This window comes from Bison bison, unplaced genomic scaffold, assembly GCF_000754665.1.
Source record: "Bison bison bison isolate TAMUID 2011002044 unplaced genomic scaffold, Bison_UMD1.0 scf7180017864037, whole genome shotgun sequence".
Classification (NCBI taxonomy): Eukaryota; Metazoa; Chordata; class Mammalia; order Artiodactyla; family Bovidae; genus Bison; species Bison bison.
Window position 1 is genome coordinate 12055082 of NW_011494609.1, and position 14805 is coordinate 12069886.

Genomic DNA, 14805 nt, shown 5'->3' on the forward strand with positions numbered 1-14805 from the left:
TTCTGAGAAATGTTACACATTCTGTTGTTTAGAAGTCTTCATGTCTGCTTTATTTTTAGTAATAGTAGGAGAAATCAACTCATTCTCCACTGTGGCTCAAACAGTTGTATTGGATTTCAAAATAAATTTGATATTACTATTTTTGTGAAATGACCTGTGGTAGAGAATGGAAAGAATACATACTAGAAATCTGATAATCCCTGTTCACAAACATATCTTTACAATTACTTAAAGATGTTACATTTGGATATTCAGCATTTTAGTGTGAAAGTGAATAATAATGAATGAATAACAGTGAAGAAAATTTGAAACTGTATTCATGTATGAACAGTTGTACTTTATTAGGCAAAATAGGAACATCATTGTAAAAACTTGAATAAAATTTTAAAATATTTTATTTGGCTGCCTCAGGCCTTAGTTGCCTGATGGCATGTGGAACCCTCCTGGACTCGGATTGAACCCAAGTCCTGCATTGACAGGAGGATGCCTTATTATTGCGTCACCAGGGAGGTCCAGAATTCTTTTAAATGAGATTGAGAACTGTTTAGTTTTCTTGTTGCTATACTGTCTTCATGGAGAGAACTCTTCCTGTATTTCCCCTCCGGGTAGAAATATTCTTTTCTCATTTAAAGTTTTACCTCTTTCGAATCTTGAAAAGCAGTGTTTTCTGTGTGTATAAATTGATGGATATATTTGTTCTAGTGTTCTGATCTTGGCTGATCTATTTGATGAAATGCAACCCATCTGTTAGTAAATTCAGGTGAAGCATGGAATCTTAGCTTGTATTCCATTTTGTCTCTTGTGTTACACTTCCTCTGACCAATCTAGTTAGAATTATTCAGTCATTTGTGTTCCATTGTGCTTACACAGGTAGCTGTTACATAGCACTCCTTGTAGCTGTTTTCTTTAAAATACATGTCTATTTTATAATTTCTTAGAATGTGCTCTATGACTTCAGAAACAGCTAGGTTCTCCCCCTCCCCCCCCCCCCCATATTACTGACTGCTGTATTTTACACAGAAACTGCATATTGCTTTCATGAAGGCAACAAAACATTGCAGACGTGTGTATAAGACTCTTCTTGCCAAGGGAGCCGTAGGAATAATCTGTAGGGAAGTGTAAAGAGGTAGTTCAGCATACTGAAAGTCTGTCAGGCACTTTTCTAGACACTGAGGGCATGAAGGTGAATTACCTTCTTTCTGTCTTCCAAGTAGTTGAAAATATTACCAATAGGCCTTGTAGTCAAGAGAAAGGAATCCTAGATGTAGAGAAAAGCTTTTATGAATAATGTGGTGTTCTGGAGTCTGCCCATGTTCAGCCCCTGAACTGTTTCTGGATCATCCCTTCCCCCTTGGGATCTTGCCCTCATCTGTTTGTAGATAACCTCTTGTGGGTCAGATGTGATAAACTCTGTGAAGTGGATAAGGTGTGGACGTGAGCTAGATTATTTACTATTTTTGTATCTATGAGAGATTGTGTAGCCTCCTACACATATAGCACTGCACATGTTGTATTTTTTTTCTTAGAGATTTATCTTTGGAAGAGGAAAGGTTTATGAAACCCAAAGTAACAATGATAGCTTGGAATCAGAATGATAGCATTGTTGTCACAGCTGTGAATGATCATGTCCTCAAAGTGTGGAATTCTTACACTGGACAGCTGCTTCATAACCTGTTGGTAGGTAGTTTTATAACATACAACAAATAAAGATTTTTTTTTAACAAATTAAAAAAAAAACTTTTATTTATCAAATGAATAGAAATTTGTATATATACTAATGTATAAATTACTGTCATTAATGCATTTTTAAAAGCCCTTAGATACTGTGACAACATGGGCTTTTAATTTTAAACTTATAACTTGCAGACCCTCCTTAACTATATGACTTTGTTGAATAAAGGGACATGCTGATGAAGTATTTGTTTTGGAGACACATCCCTTTGATTCCAGAATTATGTTATCTGCAGGACATGATGGCAGCATATTCATATGGGATATCACAAAAGGCACCAAGATGAAACATTATTTCAATATGGTAAGTGGGGGGAGTGTGTGTCTCTATACCTGTTTGCACTTGTTTCAGATGTTTGGGATAAGGAGATGTAGCTGAAACCGATCTGCATGTTTTTGGTAGTTTGTATTTCTAGAGATCATGGTGCTACTTTAAGGCTAATAAATATCTGATAGTCATATGTACAAATGTACATATGTAAGTGAAATCTGTACAACTAATTCACATGAGGGGAAGATTTTAAAAGTTTATTTATTTAGCTTTGTGTCTGTGAATGTGTCCCTGTTTGTGTTTAAATTGGCAAAATTATGGTAATTCATACTTTTTCACTATTTAAACTTATTAAAATACCTGTAGTAAAAAATATTATTCAGTTAAGTCCTCTCAGGAGTCAAACATCGTTTTTGTTTCCTCAGCTTTTTTCTTCTTGCACACAAATGTTTGAAAACCAGATTATGATCTTATTGCATATTTTTAGAATTTCTTATACATAGCTGCAATATAGTCACCAAAAATCAGCAAATTTAACATTGATAAGGTAGCATTATCTAATCTGGTTTACATTAAAAATGTGTCAATTGTCCTAATAATGCCTTTATAGTTCTGTTTACCTCTTGGACTAACTCAGGATCGTGCATCATATTAAGTAGTTACATATTTCCACTTTTGTAAAATCAGTAATCCTTCACCCTGCATATCTTACCTTTTTATAGACAAGTGATATTACAGGATATTTGTTTTGTCTGGTATTTCTTCATGATGTAATACTCTTGTATATTTTTTGATTAAAAAAATAAATGATAATGTGCCCTCCATGCATTGTATTAGGAGGCTAATGATGTTTATATGTTCCACTATTAATATGGTGATAATTATAAGTATTTGGTTAAGGTGACATCTGCCAAGTTTTTGCACTAATTTTTTAAATGTTTCTTTTCTTTGTAATTTTTAAACTGATTTTTTTCCAGAGACTGTGTAAATGTCTGGTTCCTCATTAAACTTTCACAGGTATCAATATCCATTGAAGATTTTCTGATGGCATCATTTTTATAGAATTATTAGTTGGCATTCTTACACATAGTTTTTTGTTTGTTTTTACTCTTTTGTACACAGTTTTGTAATCCCTTCTCATTTTATGTAAAGAATGCTTTTCAAGCCCTAAAATATTTTTAAGAATTTGTAAATGTATGTTTGATGGTAAATTCAGCCTTTCTTAGAAGAATATTACTTATGTAGCTAATTTGCTGTTGTTGAGTATTTAAGTAGTTTCTAAAACATGCACAACAGTAACAGTTTGAATATACATGTCTGTTTATGTAGATCCCTGATTATTTCCTTGGGATAAATTCTGAGGGGAGTGTATAAAAGGGCTTATATATTGTTAAGACTTTTGAGACACACACATGATGGGTTTTCTAAAATTACTCTTTATGTATATTGAGACCCAATTCAAAGGCTAATTAATTTTTGAGGCAGTACAGTAGCATCCTACAGATGAGTGTTTCTTAGACCTTTTGATTGAAAACCATCTTCGTCCATATGTTCCATGTTTTTCCTGGTTTTTTTTTTTAACCTTTAAAATTTTAATTTCAGTATGCTTACATTGGACAGTTTAACTGTCCAAAATAAAGTGTTTTATTTACTAACATTAAGTGCACTAAAACAATTCAAATAGCATAAAGTACATCATTAGGCATCTCTGAATGTTACATCTCTGTTCGGAATCCTTGGAAAACAAATAAGCCTTCTTTAGTTTTTCTTTGGCCTTAAAATTCATAGGTACATCCATCTTCTTAATTGTCCTTTAAAACTCAATAGGAACATCCTAAAATTAATCTGTTAAAACAGAAGACTACATTAATTCAGGCTTTAAACAGAATATAATCTAAAATAACCACTAAGCCAAAGAGTAACCTGAAGAGTCTCAAACGGACAATGGTGGTTTTATTTCTAGTCAGATACCAGAAATTGACCTTGTAGGCTGAATAATTCTTACCTTTACTGATCACCCGAGAGTCTCCTAATTCCTGGGTTTTAAGCTAATGAGACAGTGTTTCATTAAAAAAGTAGTAAACATAGTGTGTGGCTCAGACGGTAAAGCGTCTGCCTACAATGTGGGAGACCTGGGTTTGATCCCTGGGTCGGGAAGATCCCTTGGAGAAGGAAATGGCAACCCACTCCAGTACGCTTGCCTGGAAAGTCCTATGGACTGAGGAGCCTGGTAGGCTACAGTCTGTGGGGTTGCAAAGAGTCGGACACGACTGAGTGACTAACACAACAAACATCGTGTGACATTGAAGTGTTCTCCAGATACATTTGCAGGCTATTTTTGTTTTATTAGGAATGATTGTGTAGGACTCTTCTGACAGCAGATAAAACGCGATGTGTGTCTTGCTCTGCTTAGGTAGGTTTGCCCACTTGGGAAACTTCCTTCTCAGTAGGTACCCTTAACTTTTGCTGAGGTTATTTGCACATGTGTGGTAGCAAAGTAACTGCCACCAACTTTGCCTGACCAGCCCAGGGCTCTTGCCTCCCCACCTGCCTTTGCTTTACTTGGACTGAGAGTCTCAGGTCAGGGGGGCATTATCTTATTCAGCAGGTTCCTAAGTATCCTAATACCTTAATTTCCCCCCATTTTGTTAAAGGCACTCTTTCATGTGTGGTATAGCAGAAGTGAATTGTTTTTCAAGTGGGTATTTAGGTATGTATGAGAGTTTGTTCTGGCAGTGAAAATAAATACTTCTGTTTTGTTTGGGTGGATGATTCCTTTTTCCAGTACCGATTTAGGTTAACTTGTCCTGAATTTTAATTATTATTTATAGGCTGAAACAGCAAGTATGCATAGCTCTGTACTAATGAGTTAATGAAACATCTCATCTAACTATAAATTGTTAATACTAAACTAATTGAATTTAGAGTTAAAATAACAAGAATAAAGCAGTTTAGAAGTTACTTATTTAAGGCAACATTCATGAAAGTGAAAGTTGTTCATTTGTGTCTAACTCTGCCACCCCATGGACTATACAGTCCATGGAATTCTCCAGGCCAGAATACTGGAGTGGATAGCCTTTCCCTTCTACAGGGGATCTTCCTGACCCAGGAATCGAACCAGGGTCTCCTGCATTGCAGGTGATTCTTTACCAACTGAACTATGAGGGAAGCCCAACATTCACAACACACTTAGAAATTTGTGGCAGTCTGAAGTAAGGTAGTTGCAGGTGTAAGAATTTACATATGCACCCTTGAGACACTTGCAGCATTACAAATTTTGCATGGTGGTTAGTCATTAAGTGGAAAGCTTAAACTCCATAAAAGTATTGATTTTAATTCATGAATAACAAACTTTATTAATCTTTAATCATTTCCCAAAGTTATTAATCAATAGATTTTTGTTATGTATTAGAAAGTTTATGGAGGTTTCATTCTCTCATAAGACGTAAAGAAAGCCTTCACTTGGGGTTGGTTTATGATCCTTCATTTGATCATTTTGAGAACTAATTCTCAGAAGATCCATCAAGGTTTTTTCTAGGCCAGTGATATCTAAAGTGAATTTTACTTTATGAAAATATTGACGTGCTTAATGAAAAATTCATTTTTAAATCAGAATTTTATATAATAACTAAAGGTGTTACATAGAAATGGTTATAAAAATTTCCATCTTTGTTTCCTAGATTGAAGGACAAGGACATGGAGCTGTCTTTGATTGTAAGTTTTCACAGGATGGACAGCATTTTGCCTGTACAGATTCTCATGGTCACCTTCTGATATTTGGTTTTGGATGCAGCAAGCCATATGAAAAGGTCATTTTACATACTTTCTTAGAGCATGTAAATAGTTAAGAAGGATGTTTTTAAAATAGGTTAGATGTATTGATTTGATTTTTTATCCTTTCCAATAAAATTAACTGGTTAATATTTATGTTCTTTAACATGTTTAATCCTCAAAATTTCAGTCTGTAAACTTTCCATTTCTAGATTCCTGACCAGATGTTCTTCCATACTGACTATCGACCGCTGATTAGGGATTCTAATAATTACGTCTTAGACGAGCAGACTCAGCAGGCCCCTCACCTTATGCCTCCACCGTTCTTGGTAGATGTAGATGGAAACCCTCATCCAACTAAGTATCAGCGATTAGTGCCTGGCCGAGAAAATTCTGCAGATGAACATTTGGTTCCACAACTAGGCTATGTGGCAACAAGTAAGTGCTAAACGTTTAAAAAAAATTTTTTTTAATTTGAAAAATGTAAGTAATAATACAGAGAACTCTTGTACTTTCAGATTTACCAGTCCTTAATATTTTGCAATGTTTGTTTTATTATTCTATCTCTAGATAGGTATCATTGTTGTGAACCACTTGAGACTTAAGTTCTGGGCCTCATGTCCATTTATTTACCACTAAATACTTAAGTATGTATTTTCTAAGAAAAAATATGTTTTCTTATGTAATCATAAACAGTTATCAAAAATAGAACATTTAACATTTATACTATTATAGCCTGTAATCAAATTTTGTTATTCTAATAATGCCTGTTACAGGTTTTTTTCTCTCCCTGGTGTAGATTTTAATTTGGGACTGAACATTAAATTTAGCTGTCATTAAGTTCAGGTTGTGCATTTTTGAAGAGCACAACATAAATGATGTAGTCTTCTTGGAGTATCATGTCAGGATGCCTGTGACTGTGTTTCATCCAATTGTTGGTGGTGTTGACTTTGAACACTGGGTATCTGCCAAAGTTCTCCACTCTGAAGGTTTTTTCCTCTTTGTAATTATTTAGTAACTTGTGTAAATAACCTGTTCCTTTTCTAATTTTACCTGTAACTTTCAGGATCCATTGGTAATTCTTGCCTGAATCAGTTGTTGTTCTGAAGGTTGTGAAATGGTTTTCCAACTCTTCTATCATTGCTTTTTCATTTTACCATTAGCTGACCATCTACTACTCTCTCATTTATTAAGTTTTAGTCTGGACTTCCAGATCATTATATAGTGAGTTAAAATCCAGTACTGTTGTTACTAAGTTGTTCATGTTATCCTTGAATTTGGCTGTGAAAACCCTTTAGGCTGAGTTTTGTGTCCTTTCCCAAGTCCCCATCATTCCTGGAACACTAACTTTCTGGCAGAGAAGGTTCCAGTTCCATCTTGTCCTTTGCCTGTCCTAGCCAAGGGCAGAGGTGTTTTGCTTTGTTTTGTTTTTGTTCATAGCAGTGTAGTGTTTTTCTCTAATATTCTTGTACTAAGCAAAGGAAAAAAGATACGTCTTTGCGATAAAGTGGGAGGTGGTAGGGGGTACAAGAGGGAGGGGATGTGTATACCTATGACTTGATTCATGTTGATGTATGGCAGAAAACAATGCAACATTGTAAAGCAATTATCCTCCAATTAAAAATAAAATTTAAAAAGATACTTTTGTTTGGATGAGGATTGATTTGCTAAAACTTTAAGGTTAAAGATTAATGTAAATCACCATATGTTTACTCTTCCAAATTCTTTTTATTAGTTTGATTGAAGTATACTTTACATACAGCAAAATTCACCACTTTTAAGTGTGCAGTTCAAATGAGTTAAATGTTAAGACAGTCACGTAAGCCACCACCACAATCCAAATACAGAGCATTTCCAGTGCCCCCAGAAATTCTCCTGAGCCTGTGTAGAATTATTCCTCTCCCTTCTCCTGGCCTCTTGTAATGACTGTTGTCACTTTAATTTTTCCTTTTAAAGTATTTTTATATCATTGAAATCATACAATATGTAGTCTGTTGTGTCTGGCTTCTTTAACTTAGCATGGTGCTTTTGAGATTCATTCCTGTTGCAGATATCAGTCTTTTTTTTTTTTTTTTCTTTAGTGATCATGCACCATTGCATGGATATACCATTATTTCTCCATTCACTAGTAGCTGGAGAACACTTGGCTTTTTCCCATTTTGTGGCTGTTTTAAGGAGTGCTGACATATCCAACTATCCTGTGGATTTGTCTTATTTTTTTTCCTTTGATTCAATCAGTTTTTGCTTTATGTGTTTTAAAATTCTGTTATTATGTAAATACACATTTCAGATTGTGCTCTTTGTGAATTAATTCTTTCATCATTATGAAATGTCCCTGTTTATTCTTGGGAGAGTATTTCTTGTTTTGAAGACTATTTGTTTCATATTAATGTAAATAATCCAGCTTTTTTAAAATTAGTGTTATCATGGCATATCTTTTCAATTCTAACCAATCTGCATATTTTAGTCTTCCCGCTTGCTCCCAGACCCTGACCTCTGTCTCTCAACTCATTGTGATTTCTGGATGGTATTTGGGTTCCCTCTCCTTGTTCTACACCTTGGAAATTGCCTCCATGCTATTACCTGGAGCAATCCAAAGACTGGACTCTATTGTCTTCTCTCAGGGGTCCCAGTTATCCAGTATTTGAAAGCCCTTCTTTCTTGTATTTTTTCCAGTGCTGTAGTATTTTGTAGTGAAAGAATACTGTAGCATTGAAGCCTTCTTTAATATTTGTATAGTGGTTGCATTATGCCGGATAGAAACCAGTATCATTCCTAATGGTGTTTGCCAAGCTTACATCTAAGTCCAGGGCCAGGAGAGAAACGTTAAATGGGTTTCTGGGGAGAGGGGAGAGGATTGGAAGTCTCCTTTTCTGCTCTTTTCCCTTTGGTTCCATGTTGTGATCTTAGGAATGTTACGTTACTCCTGGTTCTAATGAAAGTCTTTTTATCCTTTTAGATTAGAGCTCTACTTCTGCTTTCTTAGCTTTTTTTTTTTTTTTTTATAGAGTCATCAAAAAAGCTTCAGTGATTTTTGTTTAGCTCTTTTAAGTTCTTCATTGATTTCCGTAGTAAAATGGAGATGTTATCTGAGATACAAGGGAATCTAACTCATGTAGTAGGATAGAAGTATTCTTTTTTTCCCTGAAATAGTATGACATTTTTCAGTTTCTCATGTGTTACTGTGGATGCACGTATACATGTGTATCTTTGCAGTCTTTTTGCCTAATACCCTATTCATTTCAATTTGTTAGAAGTTTCTTATAAGTTGGTGTGGTTGGAAGGTCTGTGTTCTGTGTTCAAAGATGTATTTTATGGTGGGAGGACAAGTAAGGAATTGTTTTTGTATATAAATGTTAGTGTCTTAAGTACGTTTCAAGACTCCACAACTATCCAGCACTTTTTCTCCATTTACAATAAGTATGACTGTATTAAATATCTCTGAAAATGTATTCAGTTCAGTTCAGTTCAGTTGCTCAGTCGTGTCCGACTCTTTGCGACCCCATGAATCGCAGCACGCCAGGCCTCCCTGTCCATCACCAACTCCCGGAGTTCACCCAGACTCAAACGTCCATCAAGTCAGTGATGCCATCCAGCCATCTCATCCTCTGTCGTCCCCTTCTCCTCCTGCCCCCAATCCCTCCCAGCATCAGAGTCTTTTCCAATGAGTCAACTCTTCGCATGAGGTGGCCAAAGTACTGGAGTTTCAGCTTTAGCATCATTCCTTCCAAAGAAATCCCAGGGCTGATCTTCAGAATGGACTGGTTGGATGTCCTTGCAGTCCAAGGGACTCTCAAGAGTCTTCTCCAACACCACAGTTCAAAAGCATCAATTCTTCGGCGCTCAGCCTTCTTCACAGTCCAACTCTCACATCTATACATGACCACAGGAAAAAACCATAGCCTTGACTAGACGGACCTTTGTTGGCAAAGTAATGTCTCTGCTTTTGAATATGCTATCTATAATTTCCTTCCAAGGAGTAAGCGTCTTCTAATTTCATGGCTGCAGTCACCATCTGCAGTGATTTTTGAGCCAAAAAGATAAAGTCTGACACTGTTTCCACTGTTTCCCCATCTATTTCCCATGAAGTGATGGGACCAGACGCCATGATCTTCATTTCTGAATGTTGAACTTTAAGCCAACTTTTTCACTCTCCACTTTCACTTTCATCAAGAGGCTTTTTAGTTCCTCTTCACTTTCTGCCATAAGGGTGGTTTGAAAAATAAAGAAGCAAAGACACTTAAAAAAATCTGATTTTATATCTGAAGAATTATAGCTGGAGTTCGGAGTGGTCATTTGCTGAAGGCCAAAAAGATGTTACTCACTCTTTTTTATTTCTTAAGACTAAAGAAATGCCAGTGCTTTACTCTACATCAGAGATGGAGTTGCATAGAAAACTCAGAGGTTTACAGTGAAGTCCAGTTGATTCTTTGTTGATCTGTTATAGTCAGAGACCTTGGGAAATAAGATTTTAATGAAATGTGTAAATAAGAGGCATTGATCTGAAACAGAAAAACAAGATTTTTGCTGAAATGTGTTTTCCTCTACTTACTTTGACAGATTTCAGAAGCTCTGTTGAGGTTTTTGTGGAAATTAGTACCGTAAAGTTAGTTTTGAATCTTTTCTCTAACTTAATTAGTTGTAAAAATAAAGGCTATCTTGAATGATTATTTTTGAAAAACAAGTCTTCTGACAATTTCTAATGTAATTTTAATTGTTGAAAGTTTTTTTTCCATCTTTGTATGTATTATGATGTGATATTCATTCATTGAATTTGCAGGTGATGGAGAGGTAATAGAACAAATTATAAGCCTGCAAACCAATGATAATGGTGAACGAAGCCCAGAGCGCAGTGTCCTGGATGGAATGATAAGACAGTTGCAGCAGCAGCAAGATCAGAGAATGGGAGCAGGTCAGGAGGCTGTTCCAAGTGGACTTTCAAATGGGGAAGAAACACCCCGAAGAGGTAAGAAATATAGCAGAGGTATTTTGCCTTAACATGGCTAGATTGAAATTGACAAATAAATGAAGTCATTGTCCCCTGCATCCAGTGTGAAAACTTATCAGTATAAAAGCAGTATACTAAGCAGTATACGTTTACAACTTTGAGCAGAAGTCTGGAGGATAGCTTTATTAGGTATAAGGTTGAAAGACTAAGAAATGAGCATTTGAATATCAGGTACTTTGAAAGGCTGTTGAAGTCTTTTTGCTCTAAAATAAGAGTATTTACAAAATTATATTAAATTGTTTTGAGTTAAAAAGAGTAGAGAACAAAGTGTTTTCTAAAGGAACATTAGGTTTCCTTTTTATGTAATCTTTTAAAAAGTTAATTGAGTAGAGCCCTAATGTTTCTTGTAGAATCAGAAAGCTTGCAGTGAATTTCAGGGCAGAGTACTTAATACTGGAATGTGGTAATAATTATACTAATGGAAATAATCTAGAAGAGATGGATGATTGTTATGCAACTGAACTCTGGGAAAGTTAAAACCTCTTTTTGAGTCCATAAAATGCTATAGAATTTCCTATCTCTTTATTGCTCCTGCTCTGTTCTGAACAGTTTCTTCAGCTCTTTCTGCCCTTTCACTCTTGCTCTCTTTCATCTAATAGACTTTAGATTTTTTATTATTATTATTTTTTATTTTGGCCACATGACCAATGGGATCTAATTTCCTGGCGAGGAATCAAACCCAGGTCCTCAGCAGTGAAAGGACAGAGTTGTAACCACTGAACTCCAGAAAACTCGGAGAGCTTTAGATTTTTATTTGAAAGGACTGTTAAAGAAGTTTCATTAATTCTCTTTAAAATTATTGCGTTATACTTTAAGTTTTACTTCTTTTATATATTTAGTTGTTTTGGTTTCTAGCAGCACAGAATCGGGTCTATCAAAACTTTGTTCTTGGAACCCCTGGTAGTTGAGTGACTGAGATTCCATGCTCTTAGTGCAGGGAGCCTGGGTTCGATCCCTGGTCAGGGAACTAGATCCTGCATGCTGCAGCTAAGACCAGGTATAGTCAAGTAAATAAGTAAATACTTAACAACAGCAACAAAACTCTCAAATTTTGTTATTGACATAGTCTTATCATTGGTTCACAGATGCTCTTTTTCTTTTTTTAAAAAATCATGATAATCACATCTTTTATGTGGTCCTGCTCTATTTCCCTCTCCCAAGATGACAATTCTGTTGATCCTTCCTTTGCATTCTAAAAATAAACTTGACATTCTTAAATGTATTAATAAAAAGCTTTTGTTTTGAAACTATAAAAACGTTTATAAAGGGAACTTTGTGTCTGATTCTTTGTGACTCCAGGGACTACAGCACTCCAGTCTTCTCTATTCTCCTTTGTCTCCCAGAGTTTGCTCACGATTCATGTCCATTGAGTTGGTGATGCCATCCAACCATCTCATCCTCTGTTGTCACCTTCTCCACCTGCCCTCAATCTTTCCCAGCATCAGGGTCTTTTCCAGTGAGTTGGGTCTTTGTATCAGGTAGCCAAAGTATTGGGACTTCAGCTTCAGGAACAGTCCTTCCAATGAATTTTCAAGGTTGATTTCCTTTAGGATTGACTGGTTTGATCTCCTTGCTGTCCAAGGGACTCTCAAGAGTTTTCTCCAGGACCACAATTTGAAAGCATCAATTCTTCGGCACTCTGCCTCTGTGATCCAACTCTCACATTCATAGCTGACTACTGGAAAAACCATATAGCTTCGACTAGACAGACCTTTGTTAGCAAATTGATGTCTCTGCTTTTTAATATGCTATATTGGTTTGTTAGGCTTTTCTTCCAGGGAGGAAGCGTCTTTTAATTTCATGGCTGCAGTCACCATCTGCAGTGATTTTGGAGCCCAGGTAAAAAAAAAATCTGTCACTGTTTCCACTGTTTTCCCATCTATTTGCCATGAAGTGATGGGACTGGATGCCATGATCTTACTTTTTTGAATGTTGAGTTTTGTTTTTTTTTTTGATGGTTTAGTATGGTTTATTAAGCTGTGCCTTAGTACAGACGCTGGGGCTTGCCCATGGTGCTCTTAATGTACAAGGCCCTGACATTCTGCCAATTTTTCGTGAGCAATGACACCAGGAAGTTGACAGCTAAGTGGATATTGTACACAAGCTCATCATCTGTCATCTTCACGTGGCCAACAGCCACTGCCAGACACAGCACCTTCTTCATCTGGAACTTGATCGTGGACTTCACTTCATCAACTTTGGCCACCATGTTCTTATTGTGGGTCATCAAGGAAGGGAACTTGGCAGCCTTGTTCAGGCCTGGGCCCAGGATTTGGGGGATCGGCTTGATCAGAGACTCTGAAGCCAAAAAGGCATCGTATTTCTTGGCCAGCTTCTTGACCAGTTTTTTATTCTTGTTGAGTTTTTTCAGCGCCTCGAAGTCCATGTCGGGGATATCCACAGCCTTGACCTCATCACAATGCTGCTGGTCCCCCAAGACACACATGGAGAACTTGGGGCGGGGAGTGGACTTGAGCCTGATGGTGCCCGAGAAGCGTTTGTCCTTCTGAGGGTCATAGTTCTTCAGGCTGATCTGAAGCTCCACCGTCTCCAAAAACCTTCTGCGCTTGCGCTGGTTCCTGTGCAGGACTTCCCACACCGCCTCGTAGAGGGTGTCGCGGGAGACTTTGCTGCTCATAGTTCCCTACGCCATGATAACCGGAAAAGAGCTGAATGTTGAGTTTTAAGCAAGCTTTTCACTGTCCTCTTTCACCCTTGTCAAGAGGCTCTTTAGTTCCTCTTCGTTTTCTGCCATTAGAATGCTATATTTTTAAGATTAATCAGTTATTGCATTGGATTAATTTTGACTTGTGTACTCTATTGTATGCCTATATCTGATTTTATTCATTCATTCTCTTGATGGACTTGGGTACTTTTGAGAGTTTACTAATCTCAAACAGAAATGATATTAAGTCTTGTATGGTTCTCATATACACTTGAAATAATTTCTGTCTCTGGTAATTTTTTCCTAAATTTTAGAGCAAGTTGGAGATACTGTGAACTTTATCCCTTCAGACATGATTCTGTATCTTCCAAGAACCAGAAGCATTTTTATATGTTCATAATATAGTGATCATAGGTCAACAAACTTTATAATACTATACAGTATACAAACTATAAAATACTGCTACCTAATGTACAATCTTCCTATTTCCTCACTTGTTCCAAAATTGTCCTTCAGGGCTTTTTAAAATTTTAGGATTTAATCAAGCCTTGGTTGTTGTGCTTAATTATTATTTCTCCTAATTTAGAACTGGATAAGGCAGTGGCACCCCACTCCAGTACTCTTGCCTGGAAAATCCCATGGACGGAGGAGCCTGGTAGGCTGCAGACCATGGGGTCTCGAAGAGTCGGACACGACAGAGCGACTTCACTTTCACTTTTCCCTTTCATACATTGGAGAAGGAAATGGCAACCCACTCCAGTGTTCTTGCCTGGAGAATCCCAGGGACGGGGGAGCCTGGTGGGCTGCCATCTGTGGGGTCGCACAGAGTCTGACATGACTGAAGCGACTTAGCAGCAGCAGCAGAACAGTTCCCTTATGGCGCTGGTACTTACGAGAGTTCAGGCCTGTTATTTCACAGATTTTCCCTCAATTTTTCCTCAGTTCCCTACATGTGTCTCATTATCTCATAATTGGATTCAGGTTCAACATTTTAGGCAAGAATACTGGAGAAGGAGATGGTAATGCATTCCAGTACTCCTGCCTGGAAAATTCCATGGATGGAGGAGCCTGGTAGGCTACAGTCCATGGGGTCGCAAAGAGTCGGACACAACTGAGCAACTTCACTTTCTTTTCTTTCTATAGTTCCTTTTGGAAAAAGAAATGGCAACCCACTCCAGTGTTCTCGCCTGGAGAATCCCATGGACAGAGTGTCCTGGTGGGCTACAGTCTATGGGGTTGCAAAGAGTCGGACACGACTACGCAAATAACACAAGTGCGCATGCGCGCGCGCACACACACACACACACACACACACACACACTGCATAGCTGCTGCTGTGTTTATCTCAGTGCATCATGT

General features: G+C 37.0%; 1 protein-coding gene and 1 pseudogene across 2 annotated transcripts in view; one reads left to right on the plus strand and one right to left on the minus strand.

The window, feature by feature from the left end:
* Positions 1–14805, plus strand: part of BRWD1 (bromodomain and WD repeat domain containing 1) — a 103389-nt gene that overhangs the window by 22608 nt on the left and 65976 nt on the right. For both annotated transcript variants that reach the window (XM_010834957.1, XM_010834958.1), the window contains exons 10-14: positions 1527–1677; positions 1901–2035; positions 5683–5811; positions 5986–6211; positions 10554–10739. In XM_010834957.1, the coding sequence (XP_010833259.1) occupies positions 1527–1677; positions 1901–2035; positions 5683–5811; positions 5986–6211; positions 10554–10739 (827 nt within the window). The remainder of the gene's footprint in view (positions 1–1526; positions 1678–1900; positions 2036–5682; positions 5812–5985; positions 6212–10553; positions 10740–14805) is intronic.
* LOC104984975 lies at positions 12724–14050 on the minus strand (annotated as a pseudogene).